Raw genomic sequence first — 15874 nt, forward strand, 5'->3', positions numbered from 1 at the left:
TCAGTCTCAAGTAAGCGTAAAGAGATGGGTTTCACTTTCCAGGTACATGTTTGCTTGCCGTTTTAGCCTTGCTAATTAACTGAGGGGAAAGACCCCCCCCTCCAGTGGCTTACAAATATCAATAATAAAAGAGTCTCTGCCCTCAGACTTACAAGCTAAATTGTTGTTGTTGTTTTATTATTTGTACCCCACCCATCTGACTGGGTTGCCCCAGCCACTCTGGGCAGCTTCCAACAAATATAAAAGCATAATAAAAGATCAAACATTTAAAAATTTCCCTAAAAGACACTGCACAAAAAGAAAGTAGATTGGGAAGAAGGATGAAAAAGACATTTGGCACTAGTTCTTGGAGTTCTAGTAAGGACCAGCTGGAATAGGAGATCAACTGGAAGGGGACAGAGTGGAACCCTCTATGGAAGCAGTTTCAAAATGTCTGGATAAGAATAATGAGGAAGGAATTTATAATTCCCACCCCCACGCCTGCAAAGATCAGGAGAGGAGGGAAGCCCAGAGCTCCACCGTTTGGCGTGTTTTGAGAGGGCAGCAGAATATCACCCTGCAAGTGTGTGGCTCAACAGCACCCTAGAATTTAGCCTGCTCTCCCTTGTCCTTTTCCCTCCAGCTATGGGGTACTCCTTTGGGAGCTTCTCACTGGCGAAGTTCCATACCGGGGCATCGATGGCCTTGCCGTGGCCTATGGGGTCGCTGTGAACAAGCTGACGCTTCCTATCCCGTCCACTTGCCCGGAACCCTTTGCACGTCTCATGGCAGGTAAGCAGGAAGCAGTAAAGGAGGCGGGACTTGGGGGTTCCATCACGAGATGGGACCCCCTGCAAAAAAGGTGGGAAAGGGTTGTACCCGTTTCTGGCACACGTTTGAGCTCTGTGCGCATTCTGTCTCCCTCCCTCCCACTTCCCTGTTGGTCCTGCCAGAGTGCTGGGACCAGGACCCCCACCGGCGCCCCACTTTTGCATCTATCCTGTCCCAACTGACGGTGCTGGAGACCCAAGTCCTCCATGATATGCCCCAGGAGTCCTTCCACTCCATGCAAGATGATTGGAAAGTCGAGATCCAGGACATGTTTGATGAACTGCGTGCCAAGGAAAAGGTAAGGGAGAGATGAGAGGAGCTGGAATGTTCATTCGGGAGCAGGGCTCGAGCCTAGAATCTCGTTGTTGTACCAGAACACAACACTTTTGAAAGCAGCCTTTGTCAACCTGGCTCCCTTCAGATGTTTGGGACTACAATTCCCATCAGCTCAATGGGAGCTGTAGTCCAGAACATCCAGACTGCCTGGAGGTACCAGTCAATCTGTCACTTATTTTATCATACGGTCACAGGCCTGCCAAAATAGAACAAACAGAGAATAAAAACATGATAATTAAAACATTCACTTATTTAAAACACAATATGATACAAAGGGTAAAGCATACATATTTAAAATACCAATATGATAAAAGGATAATCCATCTACTCCCAGAATGAAGGCGCAGGATACTACCCTGAAACTGGGACCTTGTACACGTCCCTGTATTACTGACAGATAGTGCTTCTGAAACAAACATAAAGTGTAATTAATGAGTATGAATGGGCTTTGTTCTGTTCTTTCTTTATAGCTAGGAGGGAGGTTGATGGCTGCCATTTTATTTCCCAGGAACCCACAGTATGGCGCCACTGCTGGGCATTCTGGGACAATAAAATGTTGATGTCCAGGAGGAGGCAGCAGTAGACGAAAGAAGGGTGAGGGTGGATACAAAAACAAATGTGGGTAATTAAATCAGGAGCTGGGAACTTTGACTCTTCAGATATTACTTTACTGTAACTCCCATCATCACTGGCCATCGGCCATGGTTGCTGAGGCTTATGGGAGTTGTGGTTCAGCAACATCTGGAGGGTCCACGTTTCTGAATTAAAGGAAGGCGAATTTACTCTCTGAATTGCAAGTCAGGTGAGGGGTTTACTAATGAAAATGGGTGGAAAAGCAATTTCTGTGCACCCCTTTGCCCAGATCAGTGGAAGGGCTCATGCGCTGGCTGGGACTGATGGGAGTTAGAGTCTTGGATGGGCCCTGGGGAAGGGCCATACCTCAGCGGCCGAGCACCTGCTTTTGCACGCAAAAGGTCCCATGCTTGTTGGGGCTGCTGGGAGTTGTAATTCAGCAACACCTGGAGGGCCAAAAATTCCCCATACCTGTTCTACATGAACCAGTGTTCTGACTCAGTATAAGGCCATGTTCACACCATACATTCAATGCACTATGGCACTACTTTAGACAGTCCTGGCTTCCCCCAAAGAGTCCTGGGAGCTGTAGTCTGTAAAGGGTGCTGAGAGTTCCTGTGGAGAGGGATGGATTGCTAAACCACTCTGGAAATTGTAGCTCTGTGAAGGGAATAGGGGGCCTCCTAATAAATCTCAGCACGCTTCACTACACTTCCCAGAATTCTTTGGGGGAAGCCATGTTTGCTTAAGGTGATTTTAAAGATAAGGTGTGAATGTGGCCTAGGTCAGGTTCTGGCCCCGATACTTCTCATTGGAGAAAAGAAGCTCTGTCGCCTACAGGTTTCCGAAAGCCAAACACTCGCTCTCTACCTCTGCCCAGACCCACACACGTACCTTTCCCCCCCTCTTCTTCGCAGGAACTGCTGAGCCGTGAGGAGGAGCTGAAGCAGGCAGCCCTGAAGCAGAAGTCCCAGGAGGAGTTCCTGCGTCAGCGGGAGCACGAGCTGGCGCAGTGGGAGCTGGAGGTCTTTGAGCGGGAGCTGAGCCTCCTCATTCAGCAGATGAACCGGGAGCGTCCCTACGTCAAGAAGCGGAAGGGGACCTTCAAGAGGAACAAGCTGAAAGGGAGAGACAGCGAGCACATCAGCATGCCACTTGGTAGGGACCACGGGGGGTGGGTCGGGGGGGGGGGACCAGGCAGAAGGCAAGGATTCCTGTCAAGATGGCTCCTGGTTAGAAGGGGTGTCTTGACAACAGGCCTCTAGGAACATAGGGTTGTTGTTGTTTGCTTGCTTGTGTGCTTGTGTGCTTGTGTGTTTATACCCTACCTTTTTCCCTGACGAGACTCAAGGCAATTGTATCCAGTGCTAGTCCTACTTAGAGTAGACCCACTGAAGTTAATAGACACGTCTAACGTATTAATATCAACCCGGGTGGATTTGATTTCAATCAAATCGATTTAAATCACTATTCAGTAAGACTTTGTTTTAAATCATTTTTTTTTTACAGAAAGATTCATTCTTGTTGGTATCGTCTTAATATTTACAACCAGATGAAGGTTTCATTTTTGGAATAATAATAATTTTCAGAGTGGTTTTTACAGTTATATCAAAAATTACTGATTTGGTTATACATAGACAGATAATTATGAAATCATCATGAGGTTTAATAGGTTAACTGCTTATATTTGGACAACTTTTCTGCTGTACTTGGAAGGAGAAAAATAAACATTTCCTCAATAACAATTTAAACCATTTATTTAACTAAAACGATAACATTATAGCATATGTATCCATGTTTGTTAACTGATGGGGTTAAACAATTAAAAAAAAACCAGCAATACCTGTTGCCAGTCCTAAGTTCAGTGATGGGGATGAAGAACCGTGAGCTAAAACTTTGGAACGTTGACAGAGCCTGGACTTCTGAGCTGGCCTTTTCTAAATTAAACTCATTTTAAACTATGCATTGTTGCAGATGGTGCTACTGGGTAATTCATGCCCCACCCCTCCTTATTTCAGATTTTAAGCATCGCATCACAGTAATGGCTTCTCCTGGACTGGACAAAAGGAAGGACTGCCTGGAGATGGGGGCAGGTGGATCCCCACCCTTCCAACGATTCCGAGCTATAAGATGTAAGTAACATTTATTGGGGGGGAGGAGGTAGAAGTGGAGCCAGTGGAATCTGGAGTGTTCAGACTTTCCTCTAGATCAGTGTTTCCCAACCTTTGGCCTCCGGCTGTTTTTGGACTACAACTCCCATCATCCCTAGCTAGCAAGACCCAGTGGTCGGGGATGATGGGAATTGTAGTCCCTAAATAGCTGGAGACCAAAGGTTGGGAAACACTGCTCTATATAACCCCAACCAAATCCTGACTGATTGCCAGCGATTTTGGAGTGAAATGACAGCAAGGTCTGCTTCTAGTCAGGTGAGGCACAAAGGGCTGCCAAAATGATCAAGAGATTGGAGCAACTCCCTTATAAGGAAAGGTTACAGCATGTGGGGCTTTTTAGTTACAAGAAAAGGCAAGTAAGAGGGCAGGGAGACACGTTAGCGGGTGTATAAAATTATGTGAGGTGTAAAGGAAGTGGCTACAAAGACGTTTTTTCTCCCTCCCTTATAATAACTAAAATTCAGGAGCATCAAATGAAAATTGAATGTTGAAAAATTCAGGACAAACCAAAGGAAGTATTCCACACAGTGCGTAGTTAAACCCTGGAACTCACGGCTGCAGGAGGCAGTGAGCGTCAGCAGCTTGGATATCTTTAAAAGGGGATTAGACAAATTCAGGGAGGATAATAATAATAAATAATAATAAATTTTATTTATACCCCGCCCTCCCCGGCCAGAGCTGGGCTCAGGGCGGCTAACACCAGTAAAATTACAATAAAAACATAATAGAAAAAAAAAACCACAACCCAATTTAAAATACAGGTTAAAATGCAATTTAAAATGTGGCCTCATTTTAAAAGTAGCCCATAGATCAAAACTGTAAGTGGAGGGAAACATAAGGGTCAGACTTAGTCCAAAGCAAAGGCCAGGCATAATAGCTCTGTCTTGCAGGCCCTGCGGAAAGATGTCAAGTCCCACAGGGCCCTAGTCTCTTGTGACAGAGCGTTCCACCAGGTTGGGGCCAGTGAGGCCATCAGTGGCTGCTAGGAACAAGGGCTATGTGCTACCTCCAGGATAATCAGTCCTCTGAACACCAGCGGCTGGTAATTGCAAGTGGGGAAGTTAGCTGTGGCTCTCAGGTCCTCCTTGTGGACTTCCCAAGGGCATTAGTTTGGTCACTGAGCAAGCAGAATGCTAAACGGGCCTTTGGTCTGATCCAGCAAGGCTCTCGTGATATTCTTCTTATGGAACATCTGAGCCTGCTACCTGGATTTTGTGCTAGCCAATAAACTGACTCTTAGCCATGACACAACAGTTCTGTTTCAGAGAGGTGGCATACGACCAGTTCTAGATGGAGCTGCAATCCCCTGAGGGAGTAGCTTTCTCCCAAGGAACTCTGGGAGTTGTAGTTCTTTAGTTTTGCAGGGAGGGCTCCAAATTCTAACTGTACCTAAGAGGAGGAAGCAATTATGATTAAAACCAGTTAAGGTTTGTATGCAAAAGTGCCATTTATAGAGAGACGGATGAAGAGGAGGAGGAGAAAGAAGAAGAAGAAGAAGAAGAAGAGGAGGAAGAAGAAAAAGAGGAATTATAAAGAGATAATTTGAAACAAATTTTATATTTTTTAATTAATCACCAGAAAATATGGCATTGAAATTATGGAATTGGAACATTAATGGGATGAATGATAAGAAGAAAAGAAACAGTATTGAACAATATCTAAAAAGGAAAAATTTGGACATCATCTGTCTTCAAGAAACACATGTGGCAAGGAAACATAAAAAAATTCTGATTAATAACAGATTGGGTAATGAATTTATATCCTCAGATAAAGAAAAGAAGAGAGGCATAGTCCTTTATGTAAGGAAAAACATAGAAGCTCAACAGATCTTCAAAGATGAAGAAGGAAGAATAATTGCAATACAGATCAATTGGCAGGGCGATAAATTAATAATTGTCGGGATCTACGCACCTAATGGAAATAAGACTGATTTTTACAAGAAATTGGAAGAAAGGTTGTTTGAATATATGGATCAAAAAATTATAATAATGGGAGATATGAACGGAGTTGTATCAACGGAAATGGATAGATTAAGAGAAAAAAGTGACAGTAAAGAAGGGAAACTACCGAAGACCTTTTTCGCATTGGTGCAAAATCTCAATTTAATTGATATTTGGAGACTTAGACACCCATTAGAAAAAGAGTTCACATTTTATTCGGAACCGAATCAGTCCATGTCAAGAATAGATCAAATTTGGATCTCGAATGAACTAACTACTAGAATCCAACAAATAGAAATCCAACCCAGAGTAATTTCGGATCACAATCCGATAAAAATGGAGATAAAGATGTATGAAGAAAGAACATTCAGATGGAGACTGAAAGATTACCTTTTGGAAGATGAAAGAATCATTCAAGATGCCCGTAAAAAATTGATGGATTACTTTGCAGACAATATGAACAAAGGCACAAAGATCAGCACAGTTTGGGATGCAAGCAAGGCGGTAATGAGGGGATTCTTCATCCAACAGAATGCGATTAAAAATAAGAACAGAGAGAAAGGGAAGAAGGAAATCCTAAAACAAATAATGGACAATGAAGAAAAGTTAATCAAAAAGCCAAATAACATCAAGATAAAACAAAATATTAAAGTCTTGCAGACACAGTTTGCCATGATCATAAATAAAGAAGTCGAATGGAACATTAAAAGACTGAGACAAAGGAACTTTGAATTCGCAAATAAACCTGGAAAATGGCTTGCATGGCAAATAAAAAAAGGAAAGATCAAGGTACAATTAACAAAATCATTGTGGATGGCGAGGAAATAGAGAACCCAAAAGGTATCAGAAAAGGGTTTTTGGATTTCTATAAGCATTTATATGCAAAACGAGAGAAAAACAATATAAAGAAGATAGAGAAATTTTTGAAAGGAAAAAAGGTGCAAAAGATCCCGACAGAAATGAAAGACAGACTGAATGCCCCAATAGAGAATGAGGAGATAGTAGAAATTATAAAACAGATGAAAAAGGGAAGGCACCAGGACCAGATGGATTTACAGCAACTTATTACAAAGAAATGAGGGACTCCCTGACGGTACCACTTAAAGAAGTTATGAATAATATTTTGAAACAACAGGACATACCAGAAACATGGAAAGAAGCCTTTATAACACTCATACCAAAACAAGACTCTGATCTCACACAAGTGAAGAACTATAGACCGATATCTCTGCTAAACACAGATTACAAGATTTTCTCGGGGATTTTGGCAACAAGATTTAAGAAGATATTGCAACAACATATCCATAAAGATCAGGCAGGTTTCCTTCCTGGCAGACATATGAAGGACAATGTAAGAAATATAATAAATATTTTGGAATATTTGACTGCCAGTAATGAGAGACAAGCCGTTCTAATGTTTGTGGATGCAGAGAAAGCGTTTGATAATGTTTCATGGGAATTCATGTTGAAAAATTTGGAAATGATGGAAGTGGGAGAAGACTTTTATAACGGTATAAAGGCAATATATTCAGAACAGAGAGCTAAATTGATAGTAAATAATGTAATCACAGAGGATGTGAATATAAAGAAAGGTACAAGACAGGGATGCCCTCTCTCACCACTGTTATTCATTACGGTTCTGGAGGTCCTGCTTAGTTCTATTAGGCAAAACGAACTAATAAAGGGGGTAACAGTAGGTCAAAACCAATATAAAGTTAAAGCCTTTGCCGATGATCTGGTAATTACGGTGGAAGATCCGACAAGTAGTCTAAAAGAAGTTATAAAAGAAATTGATCAATTTGGAAGAGTGGCCGGATTTGTATTAAATAAGAGGAAAACTAAACTTATGGTGAAGAATTTGGACCAAAGTTTGATAGAAGAAGTGCAAAGAGAAACAGAGATGGAAGTGGCAAAGAAGGTAAAATATTTAGGAATATGGTTAACCCAAAAAAACATTGACTTATTTCAAAACAATTATGTGACAACTTGGAACACTATTAAGAGAGACCTCGAAGCGTGGAGTAGGATGAAACTATCTTTTTGGGGCAGAATCTCTTCAATCAAGATGAGCGTGCTTCCAAAGATGTTGTTCTTATTTCAAATGATTCCAATAATTAAGGGGACAAAGATCTTCAGAGAGTGGCAAAGAATGATCTCAAAATATATCTGGCAGAGCAAAAAGCCACGAATACAATTTAAGTTACTAACTGATGCGAAAGAAAGAGGTGGCTTCGCCCTGCCAGACCTGAAACTTTATTATGAAGCATCTTGTCTCTGTTGGATAAAGGATTGGATAACACTAAAAGACAATAAGTTATTGGATCTGGAAGGGTTTGACAACAGGTTTGGCTGGCACGCCTACTTATGGTTGGGAAAGAAGAAAGCTCATAAAAGTTTTGCCAATCATATTTTCAGAGGTGCCCTAATAGAAATATGGGATAGGTACCAAAATATTTTGGAACCAAATGTACCTCATTGGTTATCCCCACTGGAGGTCATGAGTGTCAAAAAGACAAACATGAGAGAGGATTGGATGATTTATGGAGACATTGTAATTAAAGAAGGGGGGAAATGGAAATTGAAGCCATATGAACAAGTCAAAAAATATGTATATGATTGGTTGCACTACTTCCAAACAAATGAAATGTTTAAAAAGGATTGCAAAGAGAGGAAATATATTGAAGGAGAGTCTAGATTTCAGAAAGAGATAATAAATAATGATTATAAGGTATTGTCAAAAATGTACAAAATGCTATTGGAATGGCAAACAAAGGACGAAGAAGTTAAATCGGTTATGATACATTGGGCCAGGGACTTTGGTTATAATATACAGTTAGCAGATTGGGAGAAGGTATGGAAGGAAAATATGAAATTCACTGCATGCATGACGATAAAGGAAAACATTATGAAAATGGTATATAGATGGTATATCACTCCCGTTAAATTAGCAAAAATGTATAAGACATGTAACAAATGTTGGAAATGTAAGGAAAGGGAAGGGTCATTTTATCATATGTGGTGGGAGTGTAAGAAAGTAAAAGGATTCTGGGAAATAATATATAATGAGTTGAAAAAGATGTTTAAATATACGTTTGTGAAGAAACCAGAAGCCTTTTTGTTAGGAATTACAGGAAGAGAAATTAATAGAAGTGATTATAAACTTTTTCAATATGCAGTAACTGCGGCAAGAATTTTAATGGCTCAAAAATGGAAACAAGAAGAATTACCAACATTGGAAGAATGGAGACGGAAACTGATGGACTTTGCTGAATTAGATAAACTGACAGGAAAAATTAGATACCAAAAAGATCACAAGTTCACACAGGACTGGAGAAAGTTTACGATTTATCTGGAAAATATTTGTGATGAACAGACAACGCTAGTTGGATTTAAAGAGGCTTTGTGAGGAGAAAGGGTATTGTAAGAGGGAAAAGAGTTGTAAAGATTTATTAACTGGCAATACAATTACAAAGGAAATGTGAACCAAATTTAAAATTATGAGGATTGTGGAGGGAGCTGGGGGAAGTCCAAAAGAATTTTGTATTATAGTGGATACGAATGTGTTATTTAAATTTGTAAAAGAAAAATTTTCTTAAAAAATTAATAAAAAACAAAACAAAAAAACAAAAGTGCCATTTAATACATGGACCCCTTTCTTTTTTATTTTATATTCTTTATTGAAAAATAAAAAATGGCGTCCACAAAGATAAGACACAAAAAAGAAGAAACAAGAAATAGTACCTATGTAGAAAACAGAACACAAAAAAGGGATAAAGTGGGAAAAGTTGTTTCTTTTTGCCCTCCCACCCTTTGCAGTGGAGCCAAGTGAAAATGATCGAAATTGGGGTCGCCAGTCGCCGCGTCGAGGGGACGAGATTTGCAACGGCCGTACAAAGAGCTCCAGTTCCCCCAAACCATGTGAGAGCAGTACGCAGAATGGCAGGTAGGGGGCAGCCTTTCCCTCCTCTTCCATTCCCTTGCTTGCTTTTAGAGAATGGGGGTGCCTGGGTTAAAAGAAAGGACTGCAGCTCAGTGGCAGAGCACCTGCTTGGCATGCAGAAGGCCCCGGGTTCAATCCCCCAGCTGCTCCAGTTAGAAGGATCTAGTTGCAGGTGATGGTAAAGACCCTTCTCTGCCAAGACCCTGGAGAGCGGTTGCCAGTCAAAGCAGACAATGCTGGCCTAGATGGATGAACAGGCTGGCACAGCCTAAGGCAGCATCATAGGTCTTAATGACTGGAGCAGGCTATACTGTCACGGACTGGCTGGGTGCAGAGGAGCAGTGGGAGGCACCAGCTGGGGAACCCCCAGGGGAAGAAGGCGGTTGGTGATAGGAGGATAATGAGTGGTCAGAGGAAGAAGAGGGAGCAGATGGGAGGAGGAGGAGGTGTCGGAAGCAGAAGAAGCAACAGGGTTTAGTGAGCAGGAAGAGGCTGTGGCAGAGAGCAGCCCAGAATTGGAGGCAGAAGCAGAGTGGGGTCAAGAGGCCTGCTGTGACCTCCCCCCTGGCCTCCCCAAACACAGAGAAGAATAAAGAGGGCACAGCAAAGACAGACAAGGCAAAGGAGCCTCAAGTTCCTGGGCGCGGGGGAGGAGAGTCTTTTGAGAGAGATAGGAAGGCGGGGAGCTTCATTCCTCGCCTCATAGAAGCAAGATGTATTGGGAAGGGTTTCTGTGATCACTAGGCTGTGCTGTTTTGATTTCTTTGACTACAGAGTAAACTTCACTGACGCCGGTATTTTATATTGCTGACTTACTCCTGACTCCGGCTCCTGACATGTACACATCCCCTGAGCAGGTTGCAAACCCTTTCTTGTCCCCCTTGCAGGAGAAGGTCGCGGCTAGAAGAAACGACGTGGTACATGGAGCCAGAGGTGCTGCCCGTTCCTGAACAGACCCAGCCCAGCCCAAACGGTGAGCGCTTTTCAGGGTTTTTTTGAAGTGTTCTGTCTCCTGAATTGTTTCCCCTAAGGAACAGTTAACCAAGCATTGCCCAACTGCTCTACACCTCAGCATCATGTCTATAGTGTGAGGCAGGAAAAGATGCGTCTGGGCCAAAGGCGAATTGCGGGTGCCGTCCATCAGCTGGTCGACCGTTCGGGGGGGGGGGGACGGGTTGGCTGGTGTCACTGTGGTAGCAGCTGATTATGAGGTGGGCAGCCCCACCTACCTGTCAAACGTGGTCTGCATATATGGGTGAGAGAAGTTCCCCATCCCTGCTCTACATGCATTTCCCGTTACCTGTTATGTCACTGGCATGTTTATACTGCTCCTGGAATAAAATGAACACCTGGCACCTGGAGTTTCCTCCTTTTATTTGCTGAGCTGAATCTGACACATAGGAGCTGCCCTGGATATAGTTTTCCCACAGCTGTTGCATGAGGGCTAAACTGTGGCTCCCAGGTTTCTTGGAGCTCTGTGCTTTAAACATAGAATGTGGAGATGACTTCAACAGTTCGCATTCTGTGGTATTTTGGGTTCCCCTTACAAATTTTCTAAAGTTTTTTTTTTTTATGGAGTACTTCCGCAAGTCCTGAGGTGTGCCCAAACCTGCCGACACTTCCCTCTTCTATGTCAGGAGGTGTCAGTTTGACTACATAAGCCATGAGTAGGCAAACTAAGGCCTGGGGGCTGGATCCGGCCCAATCGCCTTCTCAATCCAGCCCGCGGATGGTCCAGGAATCAGCGTTTTTTTTACATGAGTAGAATGTGTGCTTTTATTTAAAATGCATCTCTGGGTTATTTGTGGGGCATAGGAATTCGTTCAATCCCCCCCCCAAAAAATATATATAGTCCGGCCCCCCACAAGGTCTGAGGCACAGTGGACTGGCCCCCTGCTGAAAAAGTTTGCTGACCCCTGACATAAGCAATAGCACTCACAAGCTTAACAATAGATACAGTGGGAGTGGTGTCAGCATATGCCTGTGAGAAGGGCTGTAGCTCAGTGGTGGCACTACTGCTTTGCATGCAGAAGGCAACAGGCTCTATCCCAGGCATTTCCAGGTCAGGTTGGACTGTCATGGACTGGCTGGAGGCAGAGGAGTGGTGGGAGGCCTCAGCTGGGGAACTCCCAAGGGAAGAAGGCTCAAGGTCAGGGAATTGGTGGTGGCATGATGATGAATGGCAAGAGGGAGAAGATGGGGGGGGAGTGGAGGTTTCAGAAGCTGAAGAGGCAACAGGGAACTTCATTAACGTGTGACCCCCAAATTCCGGATTCCGCCCCCCCAAAAAAAACTGATGCCAAAGTTTAGTGCTATTTTTAGTTCTGTTTTGTGCCGCAAACCCTGTGTTCCATGCCACCCCCCCCCCAAAAAAAAATAGTCATTGACAAATCGGGGTCACAAGTTAATGCCAACAAATCCAACTTGGTCCAGTTGACTTCAAGCGGGTGCCAAGGTTTAGCGTCGGCATTTTGTGCCATCCTGCAAACTGAGCAATTGACACTCAAACCAGGGTCACTGTTAAATGACCCCAAACCCAACCTTGTCTGATGGACTTCAAACCAATGCCAAGGCAGTCTGATGGTTTGGTGCCGCAAACCCCACATTTTGTGCTGCCCCCCACAAAACTGAGTGGGCTTCAGTGGGCTAAGTGGGGACTTAAGTTAGCTAAATGGGGACTTAAGTGGGGACTTAAGTTTGTAACACTATGTCAGGTTGTGGTTTGACTTTCCAACTTTCTTACCCTAACAGGCAGTGTCCCAGTCGACTCCCCGGAAACCGAGGACCCAGTCCCAGAACGCCCCAGTGCCCCCCGACTCATCCAGCGAGCCCTGCTTCGGGGAACAGCCTTGCTTGCTTCTCTCGGGTTGGGCCGAGAGCTTCCGTCCGCCCTCCAGGAGCCCCCGCCGCCCTGCCCTCCGCAAGAGTCCACCCCCACCGTCCATGTGGAGCTGTGCAAGGAGGAACCTCCTACGGATCTCCTCGTCGATGTGGCCTCTGGGGGCAACAGGGGGGCCTTGCCTCCTCTCTGGACCCAGATGTCACCCAAGATCCCGAGACTTGTGGAAGGCCGCAGCAACAAAACCCAGAAATGGGGTAAGTCATGGCAGGAGAATTTAGGAGGCTGCAGAGGGGCGGGGTTGAGCTGGTGCAGATGAGGGCTGCAGCTCAGAGGCTGAGCAGACGCTTTGCAGGCAGGCCAGCCCTGGGTCAGCCCCACTGTCATCTCCAGCTAGGGCTTGGAATTGTCCCCCTGCCTGTGCCCCAGAGAGCTGATACCTGTCCTTGTAGGCAATGCTAGATGGGTCAGTGGACTTGGGCCACATTGGCGCAGTTAAAGTGCTTATTATACCACTTTTAACCATCCCAGCTTCCCCCAGGGAATTATGGGAGCTGAGTATTGTTAGAGGACCCCCTTATTCCCCTCACAGAGCTACCATTCCCAGAGTTCCCTGTGATTCTGTGAGGGGAAATAAGGGTCTCCTAACAACTCTGAGCATCCTTAGCAGACTACAGCTCCCAGGATTCTTTGGGGGGTTTAAAGTGGTATCGTAGCTTCCTGTCTTCTTAGGACGGAGGCCTTAGCCGAATCTCTGGGTGTTAAACCAGCGTAAAAGGCGGCAGCATGGCTGAATACAGTGGTCCCTCAGGTTACAGATGCTTCAGGTTACAGACGCTTCAGGTTACAGACTCTGCTAACCCAGAAATAGTACCACAGCTTAAGAACTTTTCTTCAGGATGAGAACAGAAATTTCACTATGGCGGCAGCGGGAGGCCCCATTAGCTAAAGTGGTACCTCAGGTTAAGAACAGTTTCAGGTTAAGAACAGACCTCCAGAACGAATTAAGTTCTTAACCTGAGGTACCACTGTATAGTTTTTTGAAGTTTCACAACCAGATTCCAGTTCCCTCCAGGGTTTCTTTCCGCTTCAGTTAGGGGCATCATGGCTAACATGTGCTTATGCTCTCTGTTCCTTACAGATGGTGCTCTCCCTTCTCCCTCCTCCCCCCGCAGCCCCCGCTCCCCCCGCCCCTCCCCACACGCCAGCCTCATCTCCAGGCCCCGCCCTTCTCCCGTCCGCAGCCGCATCGACCCCTGGAGCTTTGTGTCTTCTGGGGCCCGCTCCTCCCCAGTCCAGTCCCCTCGCCTGGGGCTGCGCCAGTTCAAGCCACTGGGTCCTGAAAGGACCAACCCTTTTGCGGCTCCCGATCCCTTTGCCTGTGGGGACTTCTCAGCCCCGAGGGAGCCAACAGCGCCAGCCACCCCTGACCCCTTCCTCGTCGCATCCAGATTGGCTCCACCCGGGCGGCTCAGCCCTTCTCCGTTGCCGCGCCAGACCTCCCGGCCACTCCCGCCCGAAGAGGATCTGCCGTGGTGGACAGCAGCTGCATCCGCTCAAGGACGGACGGCTCCAAAGTGAAGGGAAAAGCAAAAGAAGGAGGTCCCGCCTTCCCGAAGCACCTTTTCGTTCAGGAAGTTGGCGCCTTGAACTTTGAACCCCACGCTCAACTGTGATTGGACATGAGGCTGCAAATGTAGTCGAAGGCTGGGAGCATGGGCTCGCTGTCAAAAGGGGAGACGGGAATCGCTGTCAAAGGGGGACAGGGGGATTTTCCCATGCCGTAGGGGGGAGGTGGGCACACCCCCACACCCCACACCCCCGAGTACCTTCTTCCCTTCCTCCCCACTTTCCATTCACTGAGCGCCTTAACCTCAACAGTGTTGGGAAGACTTTGCTTCTTTCTCAGCCAATTCCTACAGGGATGTCAAACCACGGGATAGTATTGAGTGCCCCACGGAAGTGATGAGGGGTTGTGTATATTGGGCAGGGGGTGGGGGGTGGAGGTGAGGGAGAGCAGAGGGCCCTTTCTCACGCCCCTCCATCTAATGAACACTAACCGGTCAGACCCACGCTGGCAAGTCACTCTCCTCTCCTCCACCTTTGCTGGAATGGCTTGCGGGGCTTCCACAACCCCCGCGTTGGCCAGGCTTACTCGCTGGCAGCTATTGTCTTCATTGCGTACTGATTCTCCATTCACCTTGAGGGGCACAGCTCCTCCTTTCCATGACTAGGCCTTAGTGGCTCTCCCTCCACTGAATGCAGGGGCAGGAGGTGGAGCAGCTTTGTCCAACCTGGAGCCCTCCAGATGTTTTGGACAACAACTCCCATCATCCCATAGCCAGCAAGTGCTGATGGGAGTTGTAGTCCAAAATATCTGGCAGACTCCTAAGTTGGCCAATGCTGGCATGGAGAGCCTGTGAAGCAAGCAAGACTCCACTCTCCTTTCTCTGTATCCTTTGTCCCCAAGGTGGGCGCCGCTTCTCCCGGTTTATGCAAGGAGTGGAGCCTGCCATGGCTATCTTGACCCAAGCCGGTCCGAGGATGCTCTGCAGCATTCAAGAGCGAGTCACATTGCACAAACATGAGAGGAGATAGCTCAGAGTGGGGGTACACACTGGAGCCAGATTGCCCCACCTGCTTGTGCCCGTCTTTTGACGTGGACGTGTAAGAGGAAAGCAAAGAATGTCTTGCAACGGGCTGCACTTGCAATGAAAAAAAAGCAGTGCTTTTTCCTGGTTGGAGTCTGACAGCCACTAGCACTTTGAATGTGCAATTCTACTGTGTCCGCCTCTCCCCTCTCCCCACCCTACTTGAAATTCACATGTGAGTGCCAGGCTCCCTCGTGCGCCTTCTCCCGCTCCACGAGGGAGCCACCTGTGTCAGGCCCACTCTCAACTTGCGATGGGCCAAGCCTGTGAAATGAGACCAAATAAACCTCTGATTGCTGCCTCCATCCCATGTGTCTCTAATGGTCCATAAAGAGGGTCTGCAACTCCTCCCTAACAGTGGGTGTGGGTCAGGGTGAGAGAGAGAGAGAGAGAGAGAGAGAGAGAGAGAGAGAGAGAGAGAGCGCAAACTCCTTCCATTTTTAATCTGGTGACTGGCATCTGCAAGAGTCAAAACAACAGCCTTGTCTTACAGTGGTACCTTGGGTTACATATGCTTTAGGTTACATACGCTTCAGGTTACAGACTCCGCTAACCCAGAAATAGTACCTTGGGTTAAGAACTTTGCTTCAGGATGAGAACAGAAATCGTGCTCT

At 45.8% G+C, this 15874-nt stretch overlaps 1 protein-coding gene across 1 annotated transcript in view; it reads left to right on the plus strand.

The window, feature by feature from the left end:
- MAP3K11 (mitogen-activated protein kinase kinase kinase 11) overlaps positions 1–15565 on the plus strand; it is a 33040-nt gene extending 17475 nt beyond the window's left edge. The window contains exons 3-10 of the mRNA XM_079956582.1: positions 623–771; positions 933–1108; positions 2637–2877; positions 3738–3851; positions 9647–9773; positions 10658–10743; positions 12522–12866; positions 13751–15565. Of these exons, the coding sequence (XP_079812708.1) occupies positions 623–771; positions 933–1108; positions 2637–2877; positions 3738–3851; positions 9647–9773; positions 10658–10743; positions 12522–12866; positions 13751–14190 (1678 nt within the window). The 3' untranslated portion in view covers positions 14191–15565. The remainder of the gene's footprint in view (positions 1–622; positions 772–932; positions 1109–2636; positions 2878–3737; positions 3852–9646; positions 9774–10657; positions 10744–12521; positions 12867–13750) is intronic.
- The last annotated feature ends 309 nt before the right edge of the window (positions 15566–15874 follow it).

This window comes from Podarcis cretensis (genome assembly GCF_951804945.1).
Source record: "Podarcis cretensis genome assembly, chromosome: 16".
Classification (NCBI taxonomy): Eukaryota; Metazoa; Chordata; class Lepidosauria; order Squamata; family Lacertidae; genus Podarcis; species Podarcis cretensis.